We start from the raw sequence: 13,545 nt of genomic DNA, 5'->3' as shown, positions 1-13,545 counted from the left end.
CATCTCACCTCAGTCTTATCAAAGCTGTTTTTTATATTACTGATAATGAGATGATACAGACCAGGCCAGGGCAATGAGATTGCTGCTTTGCCAGATTATTTCTCAATAGTTTCAGACAACTTCATTGAGAAAGAGTTCATCAACCCTGTATGCCCTCCTGTTCTTCAGTTTGAAGTTTAATAATGGCTATAATCTAAAATCAGAAAGAAGTAGCTCCAGGAACTATTTCATAAACCCTGGTGTCTAGCAATATAAGGAATGCAAAAAGAACCAAAGCAACAGTGATTAAGTTAAATATGTCTATAGTCAACCTAAGATGATGGTAAGACAGAATTTCCCATGATATGCCCAGAGGTTAAGGGATGAATATATATAGCTATAAATTCAAGCACTAAAGCTGTACTGCTACACAAATAATAAAATCACGACAATAATAATTACTCTAAACTGTTAATCTCCCTTTTGCTAGTTCAAAGAAGCCACAGTAAATTCATGATCAATATTGTCAAAAGCAGCAGGTAAACTTGGCTGAATTACTATGATGTATGGTAACATGCAATTGCTAGAATGAAATCATCACTTGAAAATCTAGTTTGGCCATGTCTTGTAAATTAAAGAGACACTCAATATATGACCCACAAATCCCGCTCCAGATATTTAATCCAAAAGAAATGAAAATATGTTTCTGCCAAAACATGTATGTTAATGTTTATAGTGGCTTTATTCATAATCACCAAAACATATAAACAACTCAAATGTTCTTCAATTGGTGAATGGATAAACTACCTATGGTACATCCATACAATAGGATATTACTTAGCAATAAAAAGAAATGAACTACCAATACACAAAACAACATGGGTGAATCTCAGATGCATTGTGCCACACTCAAAGCTACACAATGATTGCATTTACATAAAATTCTGGAAAAGGCAAAATTATAGGTATAGGAAACAGACCTAATGACTGCCAAGGACTACGGGATGGGCAGGTGCTGACTACAAAGGAGCATGAGGAAACTTCATGGGTTAATAGCAATGTTCTGTATGTTGATTGTGGTGTTGGTAACAAAACTGCAAGCATTTGTGAAAACTCATAGAACTACAGACTAAAATACATATGTTTTATAGTATATAAATTATGTCACAATAAAACTGACTTAGGAAAAAGATCAATGTTTCTATCAGAACAAAGTTCTAAGAAAGAAAAAAACCCTTTTGAAGAAACAAAAGCCTCTAAATTTGTTCCTATAATTGATGTCTTTCTTTTTTAAATTTTTTAAAAGGATTTTATTTATTTATTTGAGAGAGTGAGAGAGAGACAGAGAGTGAGATGGAGCATAAGAGGGCAATGGCAGAGGAAGAGGGGACTGAGTAGGGAGCCCAACACTGACACCAGGGCTGGATCCCAGAACCCTGAGATCATGACCTGAGCCGAAGGCAGATGCCCAACCGACTGAGCCATCCACGCACCCAACTGATGTCTTTCTGAACCAAAAGATGACAACAGTGATCATAGGGAAAGCTGAACAAAAACACTAATCGACGCACCCTCTGATTTCTTAGAGAACACAAACTTTTAGTCCAGAGACAACCTATACACTACATTTGGGGAAATGAAAAAGTGAAATGGGAATTTTTGTGCAATGTAAAAATCACCAGAGGCAAACACAAAAGTCTGTTTTAATTCTTACACTTAAAAATCTTGAAAATTATAAGATGGCATATTCTGCATACATACAAATTCTCTCTAATTATACATTCATAACTTTAGGGTTATTTCTCCAATGTCTGGCTGTGCTTTGCTCATTATTTTATCATTGCATTCTAATACAGCTACCTGAAGTGAAATTACTACCCAGTGAAGTTGCATCCCAAGTTCCTTAGAATTTCTGCCTAAGATAACAAAAGAAACTGACTGGGGTACCTTTCCATTTTCTTTTCAGTGAAATATTATTATTTAACATATACTAAAAGGTAGTGTCAGGAATCATAATATATTTAAAACAAAATTCAACTTACAAAAAATTTAACAATGATTTACATCAACTTTAGGGCTCCACACTTTTTTCATTTGTATATTTGCACATATTTTTCTATTTCTATATAGCAGTCACAAAATACATGCACAAAATAATTCTTTAAATAATAATTTTAATTTAGAAAAGACCTGAAGATTAAATTTTCAAGTAATTTAATCACTCAAACTTTAAACACAAAGAATTCAATAGCCAAAATTGTCCTTTAAATACCACATAGTCTACCCAACTCAAATCCTCTTCAGATCTGCATTATCCTATAAAACTGCATTAAGCAAAGCATACAAGCATACAGCTCCAATTAGCAGAATCATGATGCTCAGAATCAGCTTTAGGGTAGAGAAGCAATAAGGATGGAATTAATCAGCAATTGGTCTAATGGTCTAAATATGGCTAAAATTTTAAAAGGGACTGCTGAATGCCCCTTGAGATTAATGCTTACTTCTGTAGATTAATGCTAAAATGATTCCAATAAACTGATGGATTTTATTTGTAATTTCACTTAAAATAGCAAAACAGTATTTCAAATCTGTACAATATTGGGGATGCTGTTAATATATATAAATCTCTTGGTTGTGGGGTAATTCTTTTCTTCTTCCCAGTGGTAGGTTGTGTTAATACAACAATTTTTCTTTTACTGTTCACTAATGAGACAGTAATTGCCATCAGAATCCTACTGGGAATATAGACTTGTATATATAACAGGCCTAAGGACAGGTTTCACTGTATTTATAATGATTCTCAGATACACTGTGTTCCACATGAATACTCCAGTACCAAAATGTTTTCTTTTCTATGGAAGATAAACTGCATATTTTCAGGAATATGTAAACAGGAGAAATAAATTTAACTAGGGAGATCTCAGGTTCTTCTTTCTAAAGCAACTAAGTAGAAAAGAATTAAAAGAAATGTAGCCATTTATTAAAAACATGTGCAACCTTTAATTAGAGATCCTAAAAAGGTGTTATTTTAAAGTCTTTAACGTGTGAATTAGAAACATAACTGCCAGCCTCAGTATGAGTTCCAATGTACTATAATGTAAAACTGCATACTCCAATTATTGATTGTATATGAAGGAAATTTATAGGAAGATATTTTAATGCATTACTGGCTGACACCTTCAGAGTTCACTTAGGGTTATAAAGATTTCTAAAAATACATTTTAAATAATATTTTCCAGTGATATATTTTAGTTGATGAACTACACTTGGGAATTATTGTCCTTAAAATCTTAGGTACTCTTCTAAATATGGTAGGTATCACTTACCATTCAATAGGGAAATTAACAAAAATTCCAGTTTATATTCTTAGAGTATAATCTTTACCAAAGCCCCAATGAAATGTAAAAAAAGAATAGCACCTTTCATGATGTCCCAAATCTGACAGAAATTCATCTGCATGTCTTTGGAGTACATTTCCTTCTAAATTCTTTAATTTCTTTAATTCACTTTGTAGAAAAAACCAGAGCTCTTTAGCTCCATTTTCAATCCTCCTCCTTAGGATTTCATGATCCTTCCCCAGACCTGCAGTCAAAGAATAAATAGTATTAACATTTTCATATTTTGATGAAAGAAAATTTTAATTATTTGTGGTAATATCAACATATTAAAGAAGAAAAAGACTACATAATCACCTACCATTTCTAGTTTGTTTCTTATAATTTTCAATCTGTTCTTTGGCCTTCAAAAGCTGTTCTTCTAAAGCACGAACCCTTCCTGAAGCTGGCGCCTGGTCGATGGGACCTTCTGGTATCCTGTAATTCAAAAAAGAAAATGTAAACATTTCGCTTATAAATTATACAATAAAATTAATGCTTACTTTGCTACAATATATTTATTGGTAACTCTAGAAGTCATAAATCATATATTAGAAGTACAAAATAAAATTTTCTCTCCAAAGGTATAGGATAAAGCATAAACAATGGAATGATACTGAACAAAACCAGAAAAAAATAATCTAGCTCAGATATCTATGACCTTCTAGGAATACAGGAGCCTTTAGGATTGTGTCCTAAAAACTCTCATCATATCACTTAGAAAAACACCACCCGTGGCATAGTGGTCAATTCTCCATTAGTGTCAAGAGCAACAAAGGTGAAAGAGAAGGTGACAAAAAGGCTTAAGGGAAATAAGAAGGTATGAATCTAAACATGTGCGGGTGTTCAAATAGCAAATACAAATTATTTCTGAATTCATCACAATATCAAGTTATGTAAATTGGTGCTTCAATTCATAAACTCATGACCTTAGATTGCTAAGTACTGGTTTTATTTTATTTTTTTATTTTACTTTATTTTTTTTTAAGTACTGGTTTTATAGAAAGGAAAGACAAGAGTAGAAGATGAGCATATTGGAAAAAAAATGAACAGTCTTGGATTATGTAGGTGGGCCTTAATTGTAATCACAAATGTTCCTATAAGAGGGAGGCAGAGGAAGGTTTTACTACAAAAGAAGAGAAGATGGTGTAGCTATTAGCTTTAAAGATGGGAGGACGGGGTCATAAGCAACAAATACAAGGAATGCATCCTTAGAAGCTGGGAAAAGCAAGGAAACAGATTCTCCTCTAGAGTTTCCCAGAGGAATGTGGCCCTGCTGACACTTTGGTTTTGGCCCAGTAAAACTCATGTCAGACTTCTGCCCCCCCAAACTGTAAGAGAATAAATTTCTATTGTTTTGAGCCACAAAGTTTGTAGTAACTATTACGGCAGCAATAGAAAACTAACACACGTTCACATAATACTTACATCCATACATCTATGTATATATTTGCATAATTACTGTCAAGATTAAATAATGGCTGATTTTCTTCCAAAATCTATGGAAGTATTTAGCACAATGTTTGGCAATAAACTATCAGGACCATTGTATCTGGGCTCAGGCATTTCAGAGATGAGCTATAATTGCAAAATATCTGGGTTATCTATTCTTATCACAATCATTTTAAGGGAACTTAATTTTTAAAATATACTTGGCAGAACTTAAATCCAGATGTCAACTCAGTCCTTTGATGCAAAGACTGCAATACAGATTTTTTATACCTTTTTGAATATTTTTTTATATAACAGCCAAATTAACTATTACTTACCTATACCACTTCAGAATAAAGGCTTAGTAAAGTAGCTCTTGGTACAAATCTACCAGAGTAAATGAGGTATTCTGTAATTGTATGCATTAACACTGAACAGCAGCATGAAAAATAACCATTCTCTAATCATGAGTATCCCAGGCTACAAAATTTGAATTACAAAGCCTTAATTTGTATACATAGAGTGAATAATGATAAAATAAACAGAGTTGTTAGGTGCACAATTACCCAATTTATAAGCTCAAATGTGCATACATTCATAAATGAGGCATTTCCTGGTATACAGTTTTTAAAATTTGGCTTTTAATCTCTTTCTGAAGTAGATGGCTGATTTCTAGGAAATAATTTGATAAGAGACTAAAACTACTACCTCTTAGAATTTATTTTTGAGAGCAATATGCCATAGGACAAGCATGTCCTTTTCCAGAACATACCTTAATGACAGAAAATTCCAGACAACACAAAAAAAATATGTCTAGGTTCTCTTCTTCATCTCATTTCCTCTTATATTGATGGAAAAAAATTAGTGTAAAAAAGGCAAGAAAAAACAGCATTAAATCATTTCAGTAGATTTCCATGAAGTACTAAATCCAATCTAATTTTAATAAAACATACATGAATTAGTAATTTATATTACATTATTATATATAATAATCTAATCCAACTGTGGATAAACTACAGATAAAAGTAATAGAGAAGCCAGTGTAAAAAAAAAAAAAAAGTACACAATAAGGACTATTCTTACCAAAACCATTCCAGAAAAGAGTCAATCTGCAAGGACATTATCTGAATATTTAGGATTTGATTTTGTTTTGCATCATACTAACTATGCAAAAGATATATAGGATATCTTCTGGCCAAGATGAAGCACCAGAGATTAAATTTACCATAATGTCTGAAACAACTGAAAAACGAGACAAAATATATGAAATAACAGTTTAATAAAACTGAATCAGCCATTTGAAAGATGGAAAAATAGGTGGTTCCCCACTTCAGTCCCCTTCACGGAAAGGGCAACTAGCAACTATATAGAGACATTTGCAAAGATTCCAGAACATGGTGGTGAGGCTGAAGCATCCACTTTGGTTATAAAAACAAAAAACAAAAAACAAAACAAAACGAAACGAGAAAACCTCATTAGAATAAGATAAGAGGAGCAGTTTCATTTTGACTGCATTTCTCCTCCTCCAGGTCAGTGCAGTGCTACACAAGTGGGTCCCCCCTGGGCCTACAGTTTCTCTAGCGAGAAAAGGAATAGTGCAAAGTGGGTATCAAGCTTCCCTCACATCACTGATGCCTCCTGGAATGTCCACTAAAGAAATGCTTCATGGAGACTACTGGAAGCAACAAGTGAACAAGTGTGCAGATCTTGGCCAACTGCATTCCTGTTAGTTGTGGGGCCTGAACACAGATCTCAGTCCCTGGCTCTGATCATTTGCAGAGCTGAGCTAGTGCCTCTAACTGGCCAGGGAGCTTAAATGGCAATTCTGCTTTGTTTGGGCCCCCCGCTAGAGGGTTATCTTGGTGAGGAGCCCCACCTACACAAGAAGCAAGTCAGCAGCCTGCTCAAATGCTGAGCATAGCCTCTGGCCCCACTTAAGCAGGAAGCCTGCCCTAAGCTGCTGGGTTTTTATAGGGCATCCTATGACACACGAAAGCAGAGAAACAAGTCACTGGCCACAGCTAACTGCTGGGCATAGCCTTCAGGCCCACCCAACAGGGAAGCCTGACCAAAGATGCCAGGCAGCCATGGGCTGCATATAACACATTCTATGGCCTGCCTAGGCAGTAAAGCAAGTCAGTTAGCCTCACCAAACTGCTAAGTAAGTTTGCCCCACCAAACTCCATAGCTTCCAGCTGCTCCTACCTGAGAATTCTGGCCAGGGATCCTGGCAGCCACAGACCCCATTCTATAGTTCCATTCAGGTAGGGAACCAGGTCCAGCAGCAGCATCCTACTGTTGAGCATAATTTCAATCCCTGCCTCAAAAGGTTGCCCATCTAGAGACCCTGGCTAGCTCTAAAGCTCAACCTGATAGCCCATGCAGAGCACAGACAGCCTATGGCTCCATCCAATTGCTGGCCATAGATTGCAGAGTCACCCAGACAGAATGCACAGCCAGTCACCCCACCTAATCACAAAGCAAAGCCTGTGGCTCCACCTAATCAGCGAGCCCCGAATGCAACCCTGCCTGATGATGGAGCACAGCCTCTAACCCCATCCAACTGTAGGATACAGGTGGTAGTCCTTACCCAACCAGAAAGCCCAGCAAGAGACATTGTCAAACAGCAGAACACCACCCGTAGCCTGCTCAATCGTAGAGCCTAATGTGCAGCCCCATCCAATATAGGGCACAGCCTACAACCCCACCCAGTCAAGAAGCACAGCCTGAGTTCCCATCTGATTGCAAAGCCCTGTGAATGGCCTTAATTAAATGTAGAGTCCAGCCAGTGGCACCATTAAGCCAGGGGACACTGTTTGGGAAACTCCAAACGACAGGAGGCAAATCTGGAGTTCAGCATGTGGCTTTGTCCATCACAGAGTGCAACCAGCAATACCACCCTGCCAGGAAACATAGCCTGCAACCTGTCCAACCATATGTGATTGCAAAGCCCAGCAAGTAGCTCTGCCTGAACACCAATACAAGCCAGCAGTTATGCTTGAACGCAGAGCCCAGCCATCAGACCTGACTGCAGAACACTGGCAATTCCCCACACCAACCTCGGAGAACAGACATCAGCCCCACCCAATTTGGGGCCCCCGAGAACAAGCACTGCCTTCAAGAAGCTGCTAGCAGCTGCCTGTTGACCCCCCCCTCCCCGCCCCTGATTAGCTGAATGGCAAGGTCTTTCCCTGTCAAAGCAAATCTATAAAGTCTGGAAAGGAAACTGCTTCCTCAAATGAGCAAATACCAACATTAGAATATGAAGATTGGGAAGAATCAAGTAAACATGAAAACTAATAAAGCTAATAAATTAATAAAGCTCCAATAGCCTTAAAGAAATAAAGATATAATTAATTAATTAATTAATTAATTAACTGTCTAAAGAAGAATTCAGAATAATCCTCTTAAAGGAATCTGCTAAGAGATTTGGACATCTAAGTTCAATGCAGCCTCACAGTCCTCAGTTTCAACCCAAAAAAATCTTCTTTAAGGCAAATTATAATAAAACTATCTAAAATCAAACACAAAAAATTTTAAAAGCAGCAAGAGGAAAAAAAATTCCTCACATACAAGTGAACTTCCATGAGGCTATCAGTGGCTTTCTCAGTAGAAACCTTACAGATTAGGAGAGTGGGATACTGTTTTCAAAGCACTATAAGAAGAATACTACCAATCAAGAATACTTTATTTGGCAAGGCTGTCCTTCAAAAATGAAGTAGAGGTAAAGAATTTCCAAGAACAACAAAAGTTGAGGGAGTTCATCACCATGAGACTAACCTTACAAGAAATGGTAAAAGTTCTTTTTAAGCTGAAATGAAAAGATGCTAATTAGTAACATGAAAACATTAAAATATAAAACACAATGGTAAAGGAAGTATATAACCAAATTCAGTATACTACAGTACTGTAATATGGTAGTGTTTTAATCATTTCATTCTGGTATAAAAGTTAAAAGATCGTAACTACAATTATTTGTTAATTACTATACAATATAGAGATATAATTGTGACATCAAAACATAAAGTGTGGGGAGAGAGTAAAAAGGGAGAGAGAGGTTTTTTTTGTATGATAAACTTAAGTTGTAATCAGTTTAAAATGGACTGCTAGATCTTCATGGTGTTTCATTTAACTCTCATGGTAACCACAGAACAAAAACTAACAGCAGATACACAAAAGGTAAAGAGAACAGAATCAAAGAATACCATCAAGTAAAATCATAAATCACAAAGGAAAACAGCAAGAGAGGAAGAAGGCCGGGGGTGGGGGTGGGGTGGGGTTAACAAAACAGCCAGAAAAATAATATGATGGCATTGGTGTTTGCTTATCAATAAGTACTTTAAATGTAAATGGATTAAATTCTCCAGTCAAAAGGAATAGACTAACTGGTTAAAAAAACAAGATCTAAGTATATGTTGCTTATAATACTTACATCAGCTTTAAGTACACATACAGGCTTACAGTGAAGGATGAAAATTGATATTCCATGAAAATGGTAACCAAAAGAGAACAAAGGTAACTATACTTATACCAGACAAAATAGACTTTAAGTCAAAAACTATAAAAAAGACAAAGAAGCCCATTATAAAATGAGAAAGAGGTCAGTCCTCTAAGACTATGTAACAAATGAAAATATATATGTCCCTAGAATTAAAGCACTTAAATACATTAAGTATTATCAAACCTAAAGGGTGAAACAGACAATAACAATAGCAGGTTCCACTACTATTGTGGGAACCCCATCTCCAACAATGGGCTGATCATTCAATCATAAAATTAATAAGGAAATATTAGACTTGAACTATACTTTAGACAAAATGGACTTCATAGACACATACAGAACAGTCCAACAGCAGCAGAATATACATTCAAGCACAGATGAAACATTTTCTGGGACAGATAATATTTTATTTTATTTTTTAATTTTTAAAAAGATTTTATTTATTTATTCATGAGACACACACAGAGAGAGAGACACACACACAGAGACAGAGAGAGAGAGAGAGGCAGAGACACAGGCAGAGGGAGAAGCAGGCTCCATGCAGGGAGCCCGATGTGGGACTCGATCCCAGGGCTCTAGATCACGCCCTGGGCCGAAGGCAGGCGCTCAACTGCTGAGCCACCCAGGCGTCCCAGATCATATTTGAAGTCACAAAAAATGTCTCAGCAAATTAGAAAATCATACCAAGAATCTTTCCTGATCAAATGGTATGAAATTAGAACTAGGTAACAGGAGAAAAAAGGAGATATTCACAAATATGTGAAAACAAAACCCCACACTCCTGAGAAAAAATTGGGTCAAAGAAAAAAAATCAAAAAGGAAATTTTTAAAATCTTGAAACAAATGAATATGGAAAGCCAACATACTAAAACATAGGGGATACAGAAAAGCAGATCTAAGACAGAAGTTGATAGCAATAAATACTTACATTAAGAAATGAGACATTCAAATAAACTGATCTAAATTTATATTTTAAGGAAATGGAAAAAGAACAAACTAACTCCAAATAAGCAGAAGGAAAGAAAGAAATAACAAAAATCTGAGCAGAAAGAAAATGAAATAGAAAAAAGGAAAAGAATAAGACAATTAATGAAACTAAAAGTTGGTTTTTTGAAAAAATAAGCAAAATTAACAAACCTTTAGCTAGATTTACCAAGAAAAAAAAGACCAAAAAAATTAGGTTTTTCAGGGCTCTTGGCACAAAGTGCAGCAAACCAACAGCTGCAGTTGCCACCATTCATTCAGCTTCATGGTGTTTCCCACAGCCAAAAACATTCTAAGTTGTCTCCAAGTTCAAAGCATTCAGCAAACAATGGCAAAATAGAGCCATCAGAAAGGGGCATCTGATATCCATGGCAAATATGGCTATGCTGTATTAGCTAACAGAGCTACTTTCTGTGTTTCTGTATGGGCATACACAGAAACACAAATTGGAATAGAATGGGACCTGTCTCCTGTTGGCATAGTCATCCTAAAGGAATGAAGAAATCAGTATTGTTTCAAAGCCAACTCATGATTGATGCCAAGTAAAAGTACTGCACACCCATTAAAATATGGCATGATTGAAGAAATAAGGTATAGTTGAAACCTTAAAAACAATTAATGAAAAAAGAGAAGACATTATAACTGATCTCAGATAGTCAAAGAGTTGTAAGAGACTACTATGAATTAATTACATGCCAATAAATCAGACAACCTAGGAGAAATGAGTAAATTCTTTAAAAAGTACAATGTATCAAGAAATAAAAGATCTGAATAGACTAATAATGAGCAAAAAGATTGAGCAAGTAACCAAAAATCTCCCAACAAAGAAATGCTCGGTACTAGATGCCTTCAAGGGCAAATTCTACAAAACATTTTTTAAAAATGCCAATCCTTTTTAAACTGTTCTAGAAAACTAAAGTAAGGGAACACTTGCAAATTCATTTTGCAAAGCCAGCATTACCAGAGCCAGATAAGGACACTACAAGGAAATAAAACTCCAAGCCAATATTCCTGATGTATATAGATGAAAAATTTCTCAACAAAATACTAGCAAACCAAATTAAACAGCACATTAAAAGGATCATATACCATGATCAAGTGGGATTCATTCCTAGCATGCAAGGATGGTTCAATGTATGTGATTAAGTAGGATACATCACATTAATAGAATAAAGTACAATAATCCTATGACTATCTCAATAGTTTCTGAAAAAGCATTTGATAAAATTCAACATTCTTTCATGGTAATATGTCTTCACAAAGTGGGTATAAGAGGCCATATATGACAAGCCTACAGCTAACATAATGGTAAAAGGTGGAAAGCTTTTCCTCTTAAGATCAGGAACAATATAAGAGAGCCCACTGTCACTATACCTATTCAATGTAGTTTGGAACTCACAGCCAGAACAATCAGGCAAGAGAAATAAATAAAAAGCACCCAACTAGAAAAGAAAAAGTAAAACTGTCTTTGTTTGCAGATAATATAACCTTATATATAAAAAATCCTAAAGACTCCACCAAAAATTGTTAGAACTAATCAATAAATTCAGTAAAGTAGCAGGATACAAAAGAAACAGAAAAATCAGTTGCATTTCTTTACGCTAATAATGAAACATCTGAAAAACAAATTAAAAAAGTCTATTCACAATAATACCAGAAAAATAAAATATTTAAGAATAAAAGGGGGGGTGAAAGATTTGTACACTGAAAACTGTAAGACTTGGATGAAAAAAGATACAAATAGAAAAATACTCATATTCTTAAATCAGAAAAATTAATGTTGTAAAATATCCATACCACTTAAGCTATGTATAGATTCAACACAATCTCTGCCATAATTCCAATGTCATTTTTCACAGAAATAAAAAAAAATCCTAAAATTTGTATAGAAACACAAAGACACTGAATAGACAAAGCAATACCAAGAAAGAATAAAGTTGGAGGCATCACACTTCCTCATTTCAAGCTATATTACAAAGCTATAGAATTTAAAGCAGTATGGCATGGCATAAAAACAGATATACAGACCAGAATCAAGAGCTCAGAAATAAATCCTTACATATATAGTCAACTAATATTTAAGAAGGGAGCCAGGAATACTCAATGGGGAAAGGATAGTTCTCTCTAAGGAATGATGCTGGAAAAAAAACCGGAAAACCATATGCAAAAGAATGAAACTGGATCCCTATCTTACCACCATTCGTAAAATTTAACTGAAAATGTATTAAAAACTTGAATGAAAGACCTGAAATCATAAAGCTCTAGAAGGAAACAAAGGAAAACTTGACACTGGTCTTAGCAATGATATTTTTTGGATGTGGTACCAAAAGCATAAGCAACAAAAGCAAAAACCAACAACTGGACTACATCAAATTAAAAAGCTTTTGCACAGCAATCAAAATGATCAAAAGAATGAAAAGGCAATCTATTGAAGGGGAGAAAATATTTGCAAACCATGTATCTGGATAAGGGGTTAATATCAAATATCTATTAATACTCATGCAACTCAGTAGCAAAAACATCATCATCTGATTAAAAATTTAGGAAAGGTCTTGAATACACATTTTTTCAAAGCCAATATATAAATGTCTGACATTTACAAAGGTATATGCAAGATGATTAACATTACTAATCATGATAGAAATGCAAATTAAAACCACCTCACACCTATTAGAATGGTTATCAAACAGACAAGAAATAACAAGTGCTAGTGGAGGATGTGGAAGAAAGGAAAACGTTGATACTGCTGGTAGAAATGTAAATTGATTCAGTCTTTATGGAAAACAGTATGAACATTTCTTACAAATTTAAAATAGGACTACCATATGATCCAGCAATCCACTTGGTTTATATCCAAAGGAAATAAAAATCAGTATCTCAAAGAAATACCTGCATTCCCATGTTCTTTGCAGCATTATTCACAATACTTAGGGCATGGGAAAAACTTAAGTGTCTGTTGAAGGATGAATAGATAAAGAACATATGGTATGTATATATGGTGCATGTGTGTGTATTGGCATATATATATACACACACTATATACACACATACCCACCATATATACATACCATATACTCTTTATTCATCCATAATTATATATATATATACACACACACACACACCTTTACATGAAATATAAAAATTACAAACTCACAAAAAATGGAGTGTAGACTGGTAGTTACCAAGGACTGAGGTTTGGAAAAAAATGGGAAAATGTTGGTCAAAGGGTATAAACTTACAGTCCTAAAATAAATAAAGTCTGAAGAATTTAATGTA

At 35.0% G+C, this 13,545-nt stretch overlaps 1 protein-coding gene and 1 pseudogene across 14 annotated transcripts in view; one reads left to right on the top strand and one right to left on the bottom strand.

The window, feature by feature from the left end:
- FUT8 (fucosyltransferase 8) overlaps nucleotides 1-13,545 on the bottom strand; it is a 301,256-nt gene that overhangs the window by 97,480 nt on the left and 190,231 nt on the right. For 13 of the 14 annotated variants that reach the window (XM_035720216.2, XM_025443649.3, XM_035720221.2 and 10 more), the window contains 2 exons: nucleotides 3,676-3,791; nucleotides 3,399-3,561 (listed from right to left, as the gene is read on the bottom strand). In XM_035720216.2, the coding sequence (XP_035576109.1) occupies nucleotides 3,399-3,561; nucleotides 3,676-3,791 (279 nt within the window). Of the gene's footprint in view, nucleotides 1-3,398; nucleotides 3,562-3,675; nucleotides 3,792-5,556; nucleotides 5,626-13,545 lie in introns of all 14 variants that reach the window. The other variant, XM_035720232.2, reaches the window with a different exon arrangement.
- Nucleotides 10,535-10,801, top strand: LOC112657289 (cytochrome c oxidase subunit 7B, mitochondrial-like; annotated as a pseudogene).

This window comes from Canis lupus, chromosome 8 (assembly GCF_003254725.2).
Source record: "Canis lupus dingo isolate Sandy chromosome 8, ASM325472v2, whole genome shotgun sequence".
Lineage (NCBI taxonomy): Eukaryota > Metazoa > Chordata > Mammalia > Carnivora > Canidae > Canis > Canis lupus.
Note: the sequence above shows the minus strand (reverse complement) of the source record. Positions and strands in the feature narration are given on the sequence as shown.